The following is an 18836-nucleotide window of genomic DNA, read 5'->3' as shown; positions in this document are numbered from 1 at the left end:
TCTCTCATTCTCTCTCTCTCTCTCTCTCTCTACGTCACCATCTCCTCGGCACTGCCCCCTTTTTTTCTCCATCTGCTTGTTGAACAGAGCACGGTGAAATAAAAAATAAAATAAAAAAAATACACGAAAAAATACATAAGCCATTCTAGAGAAGTATAATGACACATGTGCTGTTGTTGGGACCGGCCGATTTATCTTGTTACTTCCTAACATTCACCTAATTTAGTTAATTACACAGATAAATCCTTGAAAATGTACGTACCTGCACCAACATCAGATTCATGGGATGTATTAATAGATGAAGTCAGTTGTAGTACATGAATTAGCTTCATCACAGTAATGCAGTAATTTAAGATTGATAATATACATCATATTATACATACAGCATGTTCCACGGAGCTTTCAGGTACAATTAGAGCATATTTTATATTCTATTCTACTGTGGAAAAAATGTACTTGGACAACGCGTCAACATGATGAATAAGTAAGTCACAAGTTAGATAATGTAGGCTACAGATTTGAGTGATTCTCTCCCCTGACACTGTTCCTGTCACAGCCCACTAGGTCTGCACTGTGAGTCGGCTCCACGGAGTCAGGAATGCGGAAAGTGTCCTATTCTGATGCAGGAGCGCCCCCTTGCGTTGATGGCCCGGATCGACCCTCCCACCACTGAAAACCCAAAATCATTGTGCACGCGCTCCCATGCACGCGCACTCTTTGTTGGCACTGTTGTTGGCGGGATTCAGATATAATCCTGATGAGAGATGTTAATCATTCTAAACTGATATACTCACCTTTTAATGCACAGAATATATGATCTGTTTCTACATTTATTACCTTACTGAAGACTTCATTTAAGCTTTATGTACACATGATCAATAGTCCACTCAGGACATTCCAGCTATTGCCTTTCTCATTAATACATTTCATAATTTATGTAATATTCAGTGTTTGTCACGCAATATTTCCAATTAAAACCAATGGGCAGAATGTAAGAATTCACTTTTTTCCCCCTAAACCAGTTAACCTTTCACCCAATGAATAAATCTTCATTCTCCTTCATCGTCATCTCCATATGAACCGACGAGCCAGACATGTCAGATTGCTCTCAGCTATTAGTCAAGTCATGCATATGAACCCCCCCGACCCCTCCCAATTTGTACCGTATTTTTTTAATCCCCATTCTCCTTGAATAACTTAAAGCAAACTACTTTAACAAATGCTTTTTGACAAACCTCAAAATATTCCACATATTTCACATAATATTATTTATTTATTTATTTGAAAGACAGACTGCCTGGCGTGAACACCTCTACATCCATGCAGCATCCACATCCTCAATTTCTTCAGAAGTGGTAATACTCTGCAATGTCTAAATTTCAAGGGATCTAGCTCAAAAGATTTTTATCTCAAAAAAGTAAATGGTATATGGTATGGCTGGAAGAGTCAGGAGCAAAATATTGAAATAAATCTATAAAAACATTGAAGGGATTTATACTGGAGGTATATTTTCATTCATGTAAAACTGTGATGGAGATGTGTTTTAGTTTGTTCGGTTTATGCAATAAAAAAAAAAATTTAGTTTCATTGTAATAAAAAAAATTACCGCAGGTCTGCCGTGTGGCACACAGAGTGACTCATCTCTGCCGGGACTCGAACCCGGAGCCTCTGGATTAGAAGTCCAGCGCGCTATTCCATTGCGCCACAGAGACTGCGCCAGCTTGATGTGGGTCTTACACGGTTTACACACTTACTATCCTGCCGTATCACCGCTCTGTACATCTCTGCAGCATCAGGACCAGTCAGAGCCGACATATTGGCTGTTCCCACATTGACCACTAGATGGCGGTGTTGTCAGCCACAATCTCTAAAAAACGTAGGCGGTTCGTCATACCAAAATAAAAGCTTTCTAAACTACAGATGGGCGTTTGAAGTGTGTTACCATTTAGAATTTAATTTTGAAACTGCTTCAACAGGAAATGTGTTGTATCAAAAGTAACTTAACGAGCTCGCTGAATTCGTCGAGACTGAGCCGACATTTAGGGCGATGTATTCTGTTTCAGCTCCTTTTTGTCACAATACTATGTATTAAAATAGCGACGGATGGGTTCATAAGAGCGTTAATTCCACACAGTTCAGTGGAAACACGGCAGATGTTATTTAACGTAGTTGAAAATGGACATTCCGTGGTTTTATTTTGTATTTTGTTTTTTTGCTTTTCAGTGTATTTCTTTTTCCACATGTGGGCCACACTGCTGTCTGGAAACCATGCAAAGCCCCAGCCGTGTGGAATCAACAGTGGAATTACACCAGCATTGCATCAGCTAAACTGTTATATTCCTCATTCCATGAGCCTTATGCCACAGTGCGACACCTCAATTAATTTCCCGTCACACACAATTTTCCTACTCTGGATGTCAAGGACATTTAAGCAGAGCAAAGACGAGATTCCCATTGTGGTTTGATGTGTGGATGTTTTTTGTTATTGGAGGCATTTTATCCTTGACATTAACTTACATGATGTTTTTGACCTGGCCTCCACAACTTGTGACTCCCTAAATTTAGAATTAGAGCATTAAGCTTGAAATGGTGATGGGATTATAATTGGAGTTCAGGCTATACAGGATAAAATGAGTTTGGCATGTTGGATCCAAATGAATTTTATAGTGCTGTAATATTTTTATGTCATTGTTACACTGACTTGACAGGAAATTCATTATTTGGCAGCGGTCGCTAAGCCAGAGACAGAATGCGGTTTCTTAACCATTCATGAAAAGAGTCCCGACGCGTCTGTAACATATTTAACAACATTTCCGAAATTCCTCATTGGCTTGGGTTACTAAGTAGGGCGTAGTCCCCTCAATGCAACTTGTCTTCAGAAATAATATATAACCCCTCCCTAGCGACAGGAAAATCTACAAAATGATTGATGTATCTGTATCAGAACTACCGGCACCTTAACTCTCCAGAGGAAAAAAACAACAACACATATACAGTACCTACTTTCTATTCTTTTTCCAAGAACCACACAAAGTTGGAAGTCATTCCTGTCATATCATAGAAATGGATGTTATCAAATTAAGGTTAGCATCACAGAAGTCTTGTCACAGATGTTATGTTAACATGATATATATATAAATTCCCAACTGGACAGGTCCACTTAGTAATGTTCATTTACGCGCATTGATATTTCCACATGTATTCTTTCTGGTTGGATTTCAGACACAGCATGGAAGGTTTTGTTTCTATTTATAATAAACTATCTGACAAAGAAAGGTCAAATGATAATAAGTTAAGAGCCTTCCACTGGTTAAATATCATTTAAAAAAATCAGTGTTTTAGATTCAAGTAACAGCATTCCCACACACAGACAAAACGTTAAGAATACTTGACGGATGGGTGTAGCTGCATAGCTTTTATATAACTACTTATTAGTGAGAACCATGGGAGAAAAAAGACTGGACTCTGGAGTAATGGGAGAAAAAAAAAGTCACGTGACCTGATGAGTTAACTATATTCCAGATTGTTGAGAGTGTCACGGTAAGGTGAGTGGACCATCATTATGCTCTTCATGAGATTACTTGGTTCAGAAAGTGGTCAAACACATCTGCTGTACTGTGTTGTGTGTTGAAAAAACAAGGAATTAAATAAAACACACTGAAACAGGACAGAACAATTTATCATCACAGTAGGATATTACTTTAATTTATTTATTATACTGATATTATGAATTAACACTTCACTGTCAGCAAAAAAGTTACTTAACAAAACATTAATGCCTTAAAAAAATTCTTAAGTGGATAATTCAAAATGCACAGCCTGTACAGCACAAATATTGATAGTTATTCTTTTTTATGATTGCAAAATTCATTGTTTATACTCCCTGTCCTCAATAGAGACCTTATGCTGACCTCTGCTCAGCACAAAACAGTAGTAGAGCTGATTCTATCGTTTCAAACGCCTTTAAAAAACATTAATCCTGGTCATCTGGAGATGACATTTTCCTGAGACTTGTTCATGAAATCTCATAACGTACATTCATTGGGTTTAACTCTTCAACTGTTACTGTAGCCACATTCTGTTTCTTTAATCATTAATATATCTGATCAGGACAGAAGTCTCTGATCAACAAAAATACAACCATACATCTTAGCGCTGGCAATCAAACAACATTTACAGAATGCTGATCTGGTCGTTTTTAAAAAAACAAAAAAATAAATTAGCATACATATTTAAAAATAAAACCCAGAATTTCAGTGGTGGTAACATCATCAGAACTACAGGACACACATTTATATTTTTTAGACAGATTACCCTGTTGAAGAGAAAAAGACTTAATGTCTGAAAAAATGCCTTTAAATGATGGTGTCACTTTGTTTAGAATCTAAACTAAGGACTGTCTAATGGAATATCTAAACTTCAGACATTTTAAATGTGACAGAGGTAGTATTTAGAACACTAATATCTACCAAATGTTACGTGTATTTTAAAAACACAAACATCTGTAAAAAATTAAAGCTCTTTTTCTTACACTTACTCCTTCAGTGCCTCAAAGGGACACAAACATGTTATTTTTAATTTATTAACTGTATTAATCCCCAAGAGGAAATTAAGACTCCACTCTACATACAGGTTACTAGTTTTACATGCATGTATATAGTGTGTACAGGTCCATAACACACACACACACACACACACCTGACACCTCCCACTGTCAGCTCATACTCCAGGTGTTTTTGGGCAGGAGCGAGAATCAAACCGCCGATCTTGGAACATTGGATGACTCCCTCTACTGTGCAGTCTACCACTGAGCCACTGCTGCCCCCCACAGTAGATAATTCAGCTGCACATTTCTATTGATGAGGTATCTGAAGCTCTGCAGTGCAGTGAAGCAGCAGATAAAAGATAAAGTCATGCAAGGAAATATGACAGATATTATGTTTTATTATATTACTGCAAATAACGATGTTTTATAGTGTGTTTATGTGTTTAACTTTATCCTGATAATAAACACTGGAATGTTTCTATTTGGCTAAATGTGAGTAATTTGGTTGTCCTGATTAGAAACTTCAGCTGCATGACATTCTGTGTGACTCCCAATATCCACTAGAATACATTTAGGTGCCGGAGTGCAAACAAGAACTTGGTATACAACTGCAGTGACGTATGAGGAGGCTTTACTTATCAATCACTAGAGTGATTTCACAGTTTTCTTCCTCTGCCAGGCTGTAGAAACTGGGAAGCATGACCTGAGAAAAAGAAAAGACAACATGTTACCGTGTGATAGAAGGCAGAACACAGATGGGAACTGTCTAAACGCTGAACACAGCATTCCAAGTATCTCAGTGAATCCTCCTCATAGTAACAAAAACTATGAGCATGAAGTTCCCTCCCTAAGTCCAAATCCTGTCATAATAGTTAAATGTCATAATGTCGCTTCAATAATTTAAAGAAGACAACCAGGGAGTTAACTTCTAATAATAATTTTTTTTTAAAACCCAGTCACCTTGTTGTTGTTGTCAGAGTCACTGAGTAAGTCCCGAGGTTGTGGTACTTTCGGAAAAATGGTTTTCTTGTATCTGCACAGAGAAAGTTAGAGATCAGAGATAAACAATAAAACACCTAAACAGGAGCAGAGCTAACAGGAATGGGTACTGAACATACTTCATCAAAAACATCAAAGACATGGCTCCCAGAATGGCAGCGGTCAATGCGACGAAGATTATAGCATACAAGAAGGCGTTAGGATCTCTATCTGCACCTGTATGAAATACACACCAGTGACATCTTGATCAGCTCAGAATGTCCTATACAGCAATGGCTTTTTTGTATTTCAAAGTCAACCAGACCTATGGGTCTAGTTAGAGAGACAGAGATCTAAACAACAATGGTTTTACAATTGAGACCAAGCAATTGAAACTTTTCAACAAGATGAGTTAAAAGAAGAGACGATGCACGTACTGAAATACTTCTCCTTGCTCCACGGCGTCTCTGATCTCCATGCTTTTGCTCTTACAGACATGCGGTATGGACAGTGGGACTGCAAAGGCAGGTCATATTTGGTTTTTTCAACTTCCTCTGAAGGCTATAAAAAAAGAAGGCATACATTCTCTTGACCCTGTGCTTGACAATGACAAAACAGTGAATTACATGGCAGCTAACTTTAGCAATAATAATGGATGGATTCTTAACTAACACTGACACCCAAAGAGCTCCTTGCAATGCTAGAAATCGGATCTGATCGAAAATTTTCAGGCTCAAATTTCTGTATTTGACCAATTAAGAGCTCTTCTTTTTTTAAAAAAAACTTGAATTTCAAGACTAGTATTTCAGCTTCTGAACAACAACAAGGCTAACAAAGGCTGTCATGGATCAATCCAACATTTTATCACCAAAAAACAACAACAACAAACCCAATCTTTACTGACATTTAAAATGCCAAGAAATCAAAAGCTCAAATATTGTGTCTTACCAACTTTTTTCCACACTCTGTGATATTAATTATAAATTTCCATTTAGGGGGGTTTGAAATTTCAGGAGCAATCCAGCTTATTAGAAATTTTGTCGCAGTTTTCTCAACCTCCCACTCTAACGGAGGAGGTTTCACTGTAGAAACAAAAAAATACTTTAATCAAGCCATATTCGACCAAAAAATAAGATAAACCAGTAATTTTTCAAAATCCTTGAGGAAATGTATACATTTACCTGTTTTTGTTCTCCTAAAATTCTCCAAAGTTCTAAGTTTTGTGTTTTACTACAAAACTAAATACACACACATCTCTATAACGTATCACTTCTCAAGAATTTTAACTGAAAGTGAAAGCGGTGATGCAACATATTTCAAAACAGGACAGACTGCACAGAAGTCCAGATGCTGAATCAGCAGTGGTGGGCATACCATTGTTGTGAAGCGCTTTCCTGAAGGTATTCTTGACAGTTCTGTTGTTCACTGTTCCATTGACCAAAATGAGGACATCCTGGGTGATTTTTGCCTGGAAATTACAGCCTGTCCGGACACCATTAGTGTAAGTGTATGATGAACACGCCTGTACCCACGACAGGGTCTGGTCGTCGGATCTCGTCCTTCCGTCCTCGTACACTAACCTTCAGAAGGTGGAAGAAAATTATCTCAAAATTACAAAGAAAAACAGATGATGAAAGAGTTCATGAATTAAACAAAAAAAAAAGTACTTGGAGCTGGCCATCTCAGATAAACAATATATATCGGTGTTAATTAAGATAAAGATTTTTGTTAAAATAAAATAAGCACTTTCTTGGTAATTATTAAAAGCAAAGACATTCAGCAGTTAGTTTATCTTAAACTGAAAGTAATGGCTACTAGCAAGTTTGGTCCCTTTTAGAGGCAACAAAATCGAGCGCTACAAACGTTACTAAATTTGGCTGTAGAAATACTGGTTGAGTCACACATTGCTGTGAAGAAATGGTTATTTCTTTATATGTTGTTCAAACAAACATATTGATGTTTATTCTCAACGGAGGCTTCGTGCCTTCGTGTTATTTTGCCATAGATGGTATTAGTTTCTGAGCAATATCTTAAATGCATACGTAACAGTTTAAAGCTGGTATTAGTGCATCCGTCTTCACTTTAACTGTAACAGTGTTGTGATGTGTTTATTCAAATGTATTTAATGTGCTTTGAACACGATGTTCCATGACATAATTAAAGAATGTTGCTGGAGACTTCCTGCAAAACCGTAACATCAACAGCATTTTGTCTGCATTTTTTGCAGCGACTGTATTATAAAGTGGCTGGCGGTTGACATAGCAACAATTCTGTTCAATATGCATTAATAATGTGACTTTTTTTTTTCTTCTTTTAAGCCAACAGCTGTAAGCTATTCTTAGCAACGCTAGCTGTTTCACACAGTATTATAACAAGTTAGAATGTTATTAGCTTGTGGCTAATAAATTTACAGACATTTATTTTTTACACCAACACATCTGTAGCCATTGGCACACACCCACATTATGCAACATTGAGCTTCCTCTTGTAGTGGACGAGAAACTACTCTGATGTAACTTCCACAAATGGAGCAATACAGCTTGCTTAAATCTATTGTGTAATGTGTTTTTCACTTTTACATGTTTCTCTGCCAATCTATTTTTAATCTTACGTGTGCTAAGCAAAAAACCCCAAATTCCCAACTCCCACACATACTTGTAGAAAAAACTGAGATCTGGAACAAGATGGGCCGGAGTCCAGGAACAGCTAGTTTGTTTAGATGTGTGGATGGAGCACTGCAAATCCCTCACTAGCTCTGGAAAGAGTGGACACACATATTTACATTTGAACAAACATGAACATAAACAGACATCGATGCTGTCCATATATGGTTCAGAATCTTTGACCTGTCTTTCTACCACATGTTACCTGGGTCTTTGAGGTATCTGAAGACCTGTTTGCTTTCCTTTTCTTTACAAACAGTTTTAACAGACAAGTTTAGAAATCCTCCCTCCATCACAATGTGCTCTGTCCATCGAGGCTCTCGTGTCTGAGCAGGATGATGGAAGAGAACACCGTGAACGAGCAAACCATCATCAAGTACTTCACTCAAAATGTAACACAACTAGTCACAAATGCAGTTTCAGATTCAAAAAGGGTCACTCAGCATCAGCAACTTCATCTTTCATTTCAACAAGAAATAAAGGCAGTCAGAGACTGCAAAATCCTACGACACCCCTGAATCAAAATTTTACCCTGACCTACTTGCATTGGTCAAAGATCAAAGCTTGTGCTCTGACCTACTTTCGTGGATCAAAGCACTAGCTTTGATTTATGGTCTTACTCACACTGGCCTTCTCTTTCGTCTTTCTATCTTATCTATCTTATCTTATCTTATTCGTTGAAGTTTGACCTTGACCTAGTTTTCTCATGGTTAAGGTCATCATCTCATTTTCATTCCCCTTGCCACCTGAGTAATGTGCTTTTTGTTTCATCTTTCTATCTGCAATGGTTACAAAGATGGATGGTGGACTGACGGACGGACGGATGAACGAACACACAAATGCTATGTAATGTAATATAATGAATCTCATCTTTGATACTTCAAATACATGTTGCCAGTAATGTCTCTGTATTTAAGTGAATCTGTATTTTTTTACTTAATCCTCTGGGTACTTTCTTTACCACTGACTATTGCATAGCACCAATTAATTTTAATAAATGTCATTGTGTTTGTAGAGACTGGAACTGTGAAGTTAACTAGGAATTTCGTGGAACAAACCAATTTTCTTTTTATCATATAAACAAGAATTAATCAAACAATAATGTTTGTTTGTTTTTTCAAGAAACTATGTAGTCTAGCTTGATTTATCAGAGATGAGTTGGATGAATGAACTCTAGGGAGTTCTATGAACTCTTAGTATCTTTGTGAAGAAACATGCTTAGTATGTTAGCAGACTTCCCAATATGCCTTGTTAACAGATGAAACTCCCCTGAGAATCTTTCTTTTATAGTTTAGTGCCATGGAATAGTTTTGAGACAACTTTACACAGATGGTGAACAGCTTTCTTAAATTCCTTGCATTTCACAATCAGTTTACCAAACAAATAAATATTATAAATGATAGTTTATAGATATATAAGACAGGATTTGATATTCATATAATGCTTAATCATTCCAGATATTTGTGTATTATTATTACTAGTAGTAGTAATATTACTATTGTTATTAATCATTATAAAGTATTAGCATATCCAGTATTGATGTCAGAATTATACCAATACACATGCTTTCATAATTACATGAAATATTAGTGTAAAGAAAGCCAGAATGGTGGTATGTAGCGTATAAATGACAGGTCTTGTAAACTGCAATTGGCTGTTTGCCACAGGGGTTATTTGTTAAAGATTAGGGGTACTTCAATTCAGATTTACAGGGAGGGATTAGGCTGCAATCATCCATTTGATAATAAAACATAAACTTGTCACATGAATAAATGTCATTTTGTAGAACAGAAACATCTCCATACTCACGTTTGATGACGATTTATTGTCCTCACTGTTGTTGAATGGTCGTATTTCTACTTTGTATTTACAGTCACTCATTGAATGATTCGGGGGTGCCCAGGAAAGATACGGGTAAAAATCCGTAATCCACTGCAGGGTCAAATTTTGTGGTGGCGAAATCTTGCCTTAGATGAATACATCGAAAGGTATCAATGAGATTTTTATTACTATATTTAGTAAACAAGCAGTCTGACTAATCTGATATGCTCTAATTTCTTATCCTGCATCTCCATGAGCCTCCAAAAGTAGATGGGTTCGATCAAAACAAATCAAGTTTAACAACAGATTAATAATGACTGAACGTATATTATAAGAAAGAGAAAACGCAACACGTTCACACTGACAGAACAGGACGAGTCTGTAGTTTAAAGCAATACTAATAATTCCATATCATGTGAACAGGTGTCAAAACATGCGTAAATAATTCCAACAGATTCGGTGCCAAGGCTCATTGGGAATGAATTGCGTCACGTGACGTCTACAAGTGACGCAATCACCGCAAAACACCAACGTTATACCGCACAGGCAACTAGGGTCTTCTGACAAAACCACAAAGGTGAATAAAGTGGTGACATTTTACCTTCCTGAGCTTCAACGGTGACAACGAGGCAGCTTAAAACAAAGAAATGCAGATCTGAGAACAGCCCGTTTGTCTTTGTCCTCGACATTCTTCTGTTGTTTTCTCCCAGTTCCGAAAGAGTTCGACTCACTTTGACGGGAAAACGGGAAGTGGGGCTGGGATGAACCGAAGAGCGCGAGCCTGTTTTCACGCACACACGATGACGTCACGAGCGCCTACACAGGGCAGACCTCATTGGTCAGAAATAACACTTACTTATAAGGAGTTACTGCTCTGACTGGTCTAAGGGTAAAAACGTGATTTTAAATTGTATTTAAAAATTCCACATAAATATTAAACAAATGCCTGATTTATGTCAGCTTCATTTAAGGGATTATTAAGAAAATAGACTTCAGGGGCAATTTGTCAACAAATGACAGGACAAAGCAACATGTATTCCAAGTGTTATTACCAAATAAAACATAAAATATTACCTTCAAGCGACTACTGCAGCCTTCTGTGAACACACCTGAATAATATCCTTAACAGAAACCGGTGTGTAATTCAAATGTGGAGTGGAACAAAATAGAATGTGATAATTTCTATTTCGTTATTGGTATTCAGTCTGAGACAATATACTGTATCTGCAACATACCCAATACTGTGAATCGTCATGTAAATACAGGCTTATTTTATGACAACGTCACATGTCAAAAGAATAGGACAGAGGGACATCAAAAGATTGGGAAAGTTCAGCTCATGTACCTGTAAAGAGGTTCTTTGGAAACATGACTTGGAAATATGACTCATGAATCAAAGGTAGAGTTTAACCACTTCTTTCTTTTCACCTGTGTGGGCAAGTAGTCCAACAGTTAAAGAATGTTACTCAACAAGCAAGAAGAGATTTCATCATCTGCAAACAAACAAAAAAAACCCTCAAACAACTGAGAGAACCAGAAAAGAAATAGCAAACCAAAACTAGTTTGTCTACTTAATCACTATAGCGTTGCCCCAACATGCAGGCCATCCTCCATGTCTGTTTGACTTGTGGTGAAAGGGCCCCAAGTGACTTATCTCTCATTTGAGGACAAAATGCAAATTCCTCAACATTTATCAATGAATTTAAAGTTTAAGATTTGGTTCAAGGTTAAGGTTTGAGGTGTAAGGTTTCAGCTTTGGCATCTACATGTTAGACTAAGTTACCAAGGGCATAAATACAGAGTCCACAAGTAAGGGAACCTGCTGTGTAAGTGAGAGTAAAAATCAAATGTTCATATACATGTAAATAGAAAAGTACTGCAATACTATTACCAAATATGCAGTGCAGTTGTTCATGTTCTGTTGATATTTCCAAATATTCTTTGTTTTTATGAAGAGTTTCTATTTGCAAATGTACTTTAGCTCAAATTCATAAAATAAACAAAAATATACAATAAAACACAAATAAACACATTTTCTGTATTTTTTTCCAGGCCTCCATCTGGAGGAATCAAAACATTGCCAAAGCATATGAGATTCAAAATAGGAAACAATCACACATATCAAGCTCTGGTCATGCTGTTATTTGGATTTATTCTAATCTATCCCTCAGGAAGGGACTAAGGAGTTTAATGACCTCCTGCAGAAATCAGGACTCAGTACAATCAGAGGAAGAGGGACTTCTGGTGAGGTGAATCCTGGGACAACACAGGACTTACACAAGCGGCACAATCTCTGCATACACGAGCGAAGCCTCCCATTAGGTGTGTTAACCCGTTCATTATACACCAAGATCTAATATTTTTTGTGTGAAAATGCATGTGCTTTTTATGTTTGCAGCCAATTTGAGCAAAAATTAAAACAGTTAAACAGAACAATGGTGGAGGGCAGACAGATGGAAACACACTCCAAGGAAAACATGCTTTAGAAATAAGGTTAAATCATTCTTAATTAGAATTTATTTCAAAGAGAACAAGCTGAACAACAATGAAGATTCAATCAGTAACAGCTCAAGGTGTAGTTTTGAGGGTCAGGATAATGTACAGATCTTGCTGCAAGCATTGTTAACAGTTACATTTCAGATTTTCTCTGGTCTTACAGTAATTCTTTGGCAATGTCTGGCGCCCACACAGATGTTGTTTGTGACTCAACTGTTCCTGTTGGTCCTACCAGCAATGTCACCGCTTCTGCTCTTCTCTCCAATTGGTTAGGACCTTCATGGGCTCACAGCAGGGTGTCAGAAAACTTCAAGGAACACAAATTGATAGGTATTTACAATCAATAGGGCTTTTGGGAAATCTATTCTTATGGTTTGGGGCCAAAATGAATAGGAACACAACACTGGCTTTCAGACACTTATACTATTTATTCACTGGTTGTATTAAACATAAATAAGTAAATAAGTTGTTTGTATAGTCAGTAAACAGATAAGAGACCAAGAATACAGAAAATATGTTTTTTATATTGTATTTATTTGTGTTTATGAATTTGAGCTAACGGGACATTTTGCAAATAAAACCTATTGATAAAACCAAAGTCGCAATATCAACAGAATATGAACAAATGCACTACATATTTGGTATAATAGTATAGCATTTGAGTTTTACTCTCATTTACACACCAACTTCCCTTACTTGTGAACTCTATATTGATGCTCTTGATGATTGATGCCACTTATTTATGTGGTCCTAAATCCGAATCATACATACAGTATTTGCTGATGTGAACCCAGTATGAACAGTCAGATCTAGATCTTCATGTTGATCTCTTCTCACCGAGAGTGAACTCAAAATGTTGTCCATTCAGATAAGTTTTGTAAAAACAAGCCAGAATAGTCAAAACAAATGTTTTTGAGATTAAGTGTGACGGGCAGATAGTGGGCTGCAGATGACATTTGTGTGAGGAGTACCCACCTTTCCAGAGGGGTCTCCTGTTCAGCATCCAAGTCGTTAATTAAATCCTTTAGTATGGCCTCCTCCAGTGGTGAACAAGATCTGTTGCGCTTTATGGGTGGCTCAGAAACAGAAATTTCAGGTGAGACCTCTTTCTCCTAGAACATAGTAATATACTGGATGATACACACAGTACATATTAGATTATTTGAATACAAACATGCAGACAAAAGTAACAGCTTTGTGAAGGTGGTGATATTTTATTGTTGATGCCATCAAAGAGGTGTTGAATAAACTATAGATAATTCTAGTGCCTCATTCTGTTTTATTAAGCATTAAATTGTAAAAGGCTAAGCCCCATCATTTTGACGTTGTGTGGCTTTGCTAAATATTGGATACACCAGAAAGTGTCATGTAAGATAAAGTAATCCACCAGCTCTGAGTAATGAAAGCACATAGACAATAACAGAATTAACTTTAAGACCTCTGAACCTTTTTTCTCACTGAATAACAGCACAGCAACTCACCCAGCTCCACCTCTCATGTTTACCTGAAACAAGAGAAGTGTTTGTGAGACAAAGATCCTTTATGGCTGAGGATCTTCAGTTCTTACATTTTACTTTATAGCCCTTAATTTTTTGTCAGTGACCTGTGTTTATGCTTTTTTTGTTTCTCTTGTTTTTGGACCGTATCCCTTTCTTGATGAAGACAATCAGTTCAATAATATAAAATAATAATACATGCATCAGTTGAATCATAACTTATTTTGTTCAAGTTACTTCAGAAATCTTTCCTGCTTTTGCCTCAGTTTGTTAAGTAGCTCTTACACCAGCACAGCCAACTGAGAATAGGTCCTCATGAACTTTGAAACTGACTTGGATGTCACAGTTGCATTATTTACATGACAACTACTACCCCCAATGATGTTAAAATGTGTTTAATATATACAGTGGAAGACAAACAGGGAGAATTACAGGGCTCCGAACTTGTGCTTGTTGATTCTCACCACTGTGCTCCAGGTAGAGGATAAGAACAAAGGGGTAGGCCTTTAAAATCCTTTCATGATGAGTGCACATCATCTTAGACATGCCTTCCCACTGCTTCTTATCTGGTACTTACAGTTACCAAAATAATACAGTGAAGTTCTTTGATTTGTATCTTGGAGCTAGAACATACTCCCACAAAGTATCAGAATGCAATAGTAAGATGTGAACATTATGGTGGATTATCTAGCAGGCATCTAAATAAATAACCTGAATGAAGAAACTGATGAATAAGGATACAAGGGAAGATGTTGAAGTGGTTACTGGTGAAGGGTTGGAGGTTGTCCAAGTTGCCAAGAACAGTTCTAATAATTTCCTGGAAACAGACGAGGCAAACAGAATTTTTAAAAAAATCAACAAAAATAAGCCTTAAGTGTGTAAAATTGCTTGATTTAGTATAGACAATAATTTGATGAAGAATACTCTGAATGACACAGAGTCAGCACACAAATGTGAATGCTAACAGAACATCAATAATTACCTCCAGTTCCAAATTTAAGCCGTTCCCCCTCAGAACCTCTTCTCCACTGATGGCATGTAAAACATTCATATTATCTCACCATCACAGAACTTTGTATTCTAACGGTTGTTAGAAGATCTCTATTGTATGTTGGGAACAGTTTTGCAAAGCTTATTACAACACTATGGTCTATTAAATGCAGACAAATCATAAACCATAACATGTACTGATTTTATCACAGATAGTAGTGTTTGAACAAAAGAGTTCAAATGGACAGTACTAGTGTTTTCAACGTTGTTACCTCCCCAATTGTTTTTGTGAATAAGGAAGTGCACTCTCAGTGAGAGGTAATCCACATTCACATCCACAGATCAAGATATGACTGTTCACACTAGGGTTTAATCAGCAGACAGGATTCTGATTTACGACCACATAAGTCATAAGTCAGTGGAAAGAATCACAATGGAAAATATGTGACTTCATGTTATTTGGAAACATACTGTATGAGTCACGTCTGAGCAAACACAAAACCATTATGTTATAAAAATAAATATGAGACTGTAGTAAAAGACTGAAACAGTCCTGCCTGTAGCTGCTGCCTCCTCTGATCTGGAACTTGTAGATGAAACAACCAGCTTTGAAGAATCGAGTTTCAGGGACAGGAAAGGAGAAGGCTTGGAGAGGCATGGTGGAACTAAAGTAGTAAAGTCGGTAGTAGTTAGATTAATATAACAACTGATTAACTATTGATTCATAGAAAAAATTGCTGTTTTTCTCTCTCTTTATCTGTCTGTCTGTCTTCATTGAAACGCTTACAAAAAAATTACCTTAACGCCTGCAGAATTTGACGAACACTGACTCGACTTTTTGTCATCAAGCACGCAGCATCCTTGTCTACTCAAAAACAAGCACGTCACCAAAACCGCCTTCCGTAGTTTGCGACTCGTTGATTGGCTATCTTCTCTACCAATCAGTGGCGTCAGAGCAGAGCCCGTGTACCTTCCCTGTCACATGATTGTCAGCTGACCAAACACAGCCGCAAGCGACGGTACTTAAAACATTCCATGTATACCTTGTGATTTGCGGCTTGTAACCTTTGTCTGAGTAACGCTATACATTTAGGTTGGGAGTTGACAACACGTTGTTGCCGGAAAGGTGAGATAAAAAAATACCTTTATCGCACTGTAATTTGATAAAATGATTTTAGTTGAGTCATTAAAAGCGTACAACGCATCGTAGTTGTAATATAAACAGTATTCCTAATTTTATGTTACTATTGTTTACTGTTTATTGTTATTTCTCGTTTTGATCACATGAGTGGGTGTGAAGAACCTAGAACAAAGTTCTTGTACAGCTGTAGCATTGTAAAAACTTGCTCTCACCTTCACAGGAGGGAAGGATCCTATCGTGTGTCAGTGTCTATGTGTGTGTCATTATACGGTAGTAACATTTATTTATTAGAGTATAGTGTGATTTTTATATAGTGTATGTGTGAGCTTTGTGCTGTTATGAAGTTTTCCTGTCTCTAAATTCCTCTGTGACTAAGTAAGAGTAATTATATTAATTCCACATAAGATTTCAGCCATGTTAATCTTTCCTGCTGAAAACAATCTCATTTCATTCTCACTCTGCTCCCTCTCTTTTTTGGTAGATAAAATTGTCCAAACTGGTTGCAAACATGTCCTCCTCTGCTGCTCCCTCCATCCTCCTGAACACTGGAGTGCACATGCCCATCCTGGGTTTGGGGACCTACAAGTTAAAGGATCCTAAAGAGATTTACCAGGCTTTGGAAGCAGCGCTGGACTGTGGTTACCGTTCCTTTGACAGTGCCGCTGTATATGGGAATGAAGCAGAATTGGGACGAGTTCTGAAGGAACTCCTACCCAAACATGGCTTAACCAGAGAGGATGTATTCATAACCAGGTGAGATATGAACTGGCTGGAATATAAATTTATCGATTATTTTTGTCTCTCGACCATGTCAAGGCACTAAAGCTAAATGTAGTTTGACTTTCAAATACAGACTTCACTGTCCTATTCTTGATTGTTTCTGTCTGCAGTAAGTTGAGTCCTAAGGATCAAGGTGAGGGAGCGATGGAAGCGGCTCTGCACAGCCTGTCTGAACTGGACATGGACTACATTGACCTCTACCTGATCCACTGGCCGGGTACACGGGGTCTGTCAGTGTCTGACCAACGCAACCCAGGTAAAGATGTCATGGTTTTCTTTGGGGAATCCCAACTGAAATAACTGTTTGCTTGGCTGTGTAAAGTCAGTGCTTTTCTATTAAAGAGAGAAGTCTTCTGACACTGTTTCTAGTCGACCTTGTTGTGTAACACTGATGATGTCATCATTAATACTTATATTAAATTCCAGGCAACCGAGCTCAGAGTTGGGCAGCACTGGAGGAGCTGCATGCTCAGGGGAAGCTTAAGGCCATAGGAGTGTCCAACTACACCCAAGGACACATGAGAGCACTTATGCAAAGCTGCAAAGTCCCTCCTGCACTGCTACAAGTATAATCCATGGATAGATAATATTTAGTAGGACAAAGAACCAGGAAACGAGCTTTAGACATTTCTCTTTTTATTGACAAAGTCAATGTAGATGGTGTTATTTCTTTTCTTCAACCAACCTTAAACAAGTCTAATTGATTCTCTTTTTTTTTCTTCTTGATCTCCAGGTAGAGTATCACCCAAAGCTGCGCCAAACAGAGCTGAGGAGTGTGTGTAAGGAGTATGGAGTGTGTTTCCAAGCCTACTCCTCCTTAGGAAAAGGAGAGCTGACCAAAGATCCTGTAGTCATAGAGGTGGCAAAGAAATGTGAACGCACACCTGCACAGGTAAATGTATACACAAAGAATACAAATTTACTAACCTTTTTTAACTTTCCCAGTAAAAATGAGGTATTTTGTTTCTCTGCAGGTCCTCTTGCGCTGGGCTGTGCAACAGGGAGTCCTGGTGCTCCCCAAATCATCAAATCCAGACAGAATAAAGGATAATGCCAAGATCTTTGACTTCAGTCTGAGTGATTCTGACATGGACAGACTGTCGGCCCTGGATTGTGGATACAGATGCTGCTGGGATCCATGTGAAGTGGTTTGATAGATCACTAGAGGAACAAACACCATCATCATAACCACATCTTCCATGGGGCTTCTGCAGTCATATTGTTACAGATTTGATAGACAGGACAAAACAAAAAAAGGGAATATGGATTTAATGACAAACATCTTCGTAAATTTAGGCAGCAGGTTTTACTTAATAAATGCATTGAGGTTATGTATTTAAGATTTATCATGAAACACAGAGCCTTTTCCTTTACAAATAAGTGTTGTTTACTGCCTTGCATTTTTCTTGTTCTTTTTTAAGTCTGTCAATGTAACTTTACAATTGATTTAATATGCTTGTTTTCTCTTACCAGTCTATCATTAAACTTATCAAAGTACTTTTAGATTATACAAACATACTTTGCAGTCTTTCTTTACATTGTGAAAAGTATATGTATAACTTGAATTGTTTTTGAAAAAAAATACATAAAAAGGATAAAACATATCTCAGCAGTACTTGTTCTATCACTTCAAATCAACCTGGCTAATAAATACCAATACATACAAAAGTTATAAAATGTCACCCTAAACCACAAAGACTTCATTTTTATTACAAAGTGCAAAAAACAGTTCCTGCAACAAAACAGGATAAATACAATAACCCCCATCAAATGAATTGATTTTAAATTTTAATCTGATGTAAATAACTGTTATATATGGAACATTAGTGCAGAAACAAAGGATTATTTACTCTGTATAACAAACTTCATTTAGATTAATTAATGCATGATTTTCTAACCTCCAAAAATATGCTTTCTCAAACAAA

At 37.3% G+C, this 18836-nt stretch overlaps 3 protein-coding genes and 1 non-coding gene across 10 annotated transcripts; 1 reads left to right on the top strand and 3 right to left on the bottom strand.

Annotated features, from left to right (window-relative positions):
• Window positions 1-1638: 1638 nt before the first annotated feature.
• Window positions 1639-1712, bottom strand: trnar-ucu (transfer RNA arginine (anticodon UCU)). Its single transcript has one exon. It is a non-coding gene; the product is annotated as a tRNA-Arg (tRNA).
• A 1977-nt stretch (window positions 1713-3689) lies between these two features.
• LOC137590313 (interleukin-13 receptor subunit alpha-1-like) lies at window positions 3690-12783 on the bottom strand. 5 transcript variants are annotated; one of them, XM_068307850.1, is made up of 11 exons: window positions 12737-12783; window positions 11354-11436; window positions 9997-10154; window positions 8393-8513; window positions 8180-8279; window positions 6899-7104; window positions 6473-6606; window positions 5962-6085; window positions 5665-5761; window positions 5507-5579; window positions 3690-5249 (listed from the first exon to the last, which is right to left on the bottom strand). In XM_068307850.1, exons 2-11 carry the CDS (start codon window positions 11376-11378, stop codon window positions 5178-5180), a joined length of 1110 nt encoding a protein of 369 aa, XP_068163951.1. In that variant the 5' UTR covers window positions 11379-11436; window positions 12737-12783; the 3' UTR covers window positions 3690-5177. The 5 variants fall into 5 exon arrangements, with proteins under 5 accessions (XP_068163951.1, XP_068163950.1, XP_068163949.1 ...); XM_068307849.1 differs by having other exon boundaries at window positions 12719-12774; XM_068307848.1 differs by lacking the exon at window positions 12737-12783 and adding an exon at window positions 10610-10824.
• On the bottom strand, window positions 12144-15889 carry LOC137590316 (membrane-anchored junction protein). Of its 2 annotated transcripts, XM_068307855.1 has the most exons (8): window positions 15789-15889; window positions 15548-15655; window positions 14983-15028; window positions 14742-14817; window positions 14465-14566; window positions 13986-14008; window positions 13480-13616; window positions 12144-12811 (listed from the first exon to the last, which is right to left on the bottom strand). In XM_068307855.1, exons 1-8 carry the CDS (start codon window positions 15833-15835, stop codon window positions 12745-12747), a joined length of 606 nt encoding a protein of 201 aa, XP_068163956.1. In that variant the 5' UTR covers window positions 15836-15889; the 3' UTR covers window positions 12144-12744. The 2 variants fall into 2 exon arrangements, with proteins under 2 accessions (XP_068163956.1, XP_068163957.1); XM_068307856.1 differs by lacking the exon at window positions 14465-14566 and having other exon boundaries at window positions 14712-14817.
• Window positions 15890-15966: 77 nt separating this feature from the next.
• On the top strand, window positions 15967-18502 carry LOC137590314 (uncharacterized oxidoreductase YtbE-like). 2 transcript variants are annotated; one of them, XM_068307854.1, is made up of 7 exons: window positions 15975-16116; window positions 16352-16401; window positions 16613-16884; window positions 17022-17167; window positions 17338-17477; window positions 17645-17803; window positions 17886-18502. In XM_068307854.1, the coding sequence occupies exons 3-7, from the start codon at window positions 16640-16642 to the stop codon at window positions 18063-18065; spliced, it is 870 nt and encodes a 289-aa protein (XP_068163955.1). In that variant the 5' UTR covers window positions 15975-16116; window positions 16352-16401; window positions 16613-16639; the 3' UTR covers window positions 18066-18502. The 2 variants fall into 2 exon arrangements, with proteins under 2 accessions (XP_068163954.1, XP_068163955.1); XM_068307853.1 differs by lacking the exon at window positions 16352-16401 and having other exon boundaries at window positions 15967-16116; window positions 17886-18501.
• Window positions 18503-18836: the final 334 nt, after the last annotated feature.

The sequence above is a fragment of the Antennarius striatus genome, chromosome 23, assembly GCF_040054535.1.
Source record: "Antennarius striatus isolate MH-2024 chromosome 23, ASM4005453v1, whole genome shotgun sequence".
Classification (NCBI taxonomy): Eukaryota; Metazoa; Chordata; class Actinopteri; order Lophiiformes; family Antennariidae; genus Antennarius; species Antennarius striatus.
Note: the sequence above shows the minus strand (reverse complement) of the source record. Positions and strands in the feature narration are given on the sequence as shown.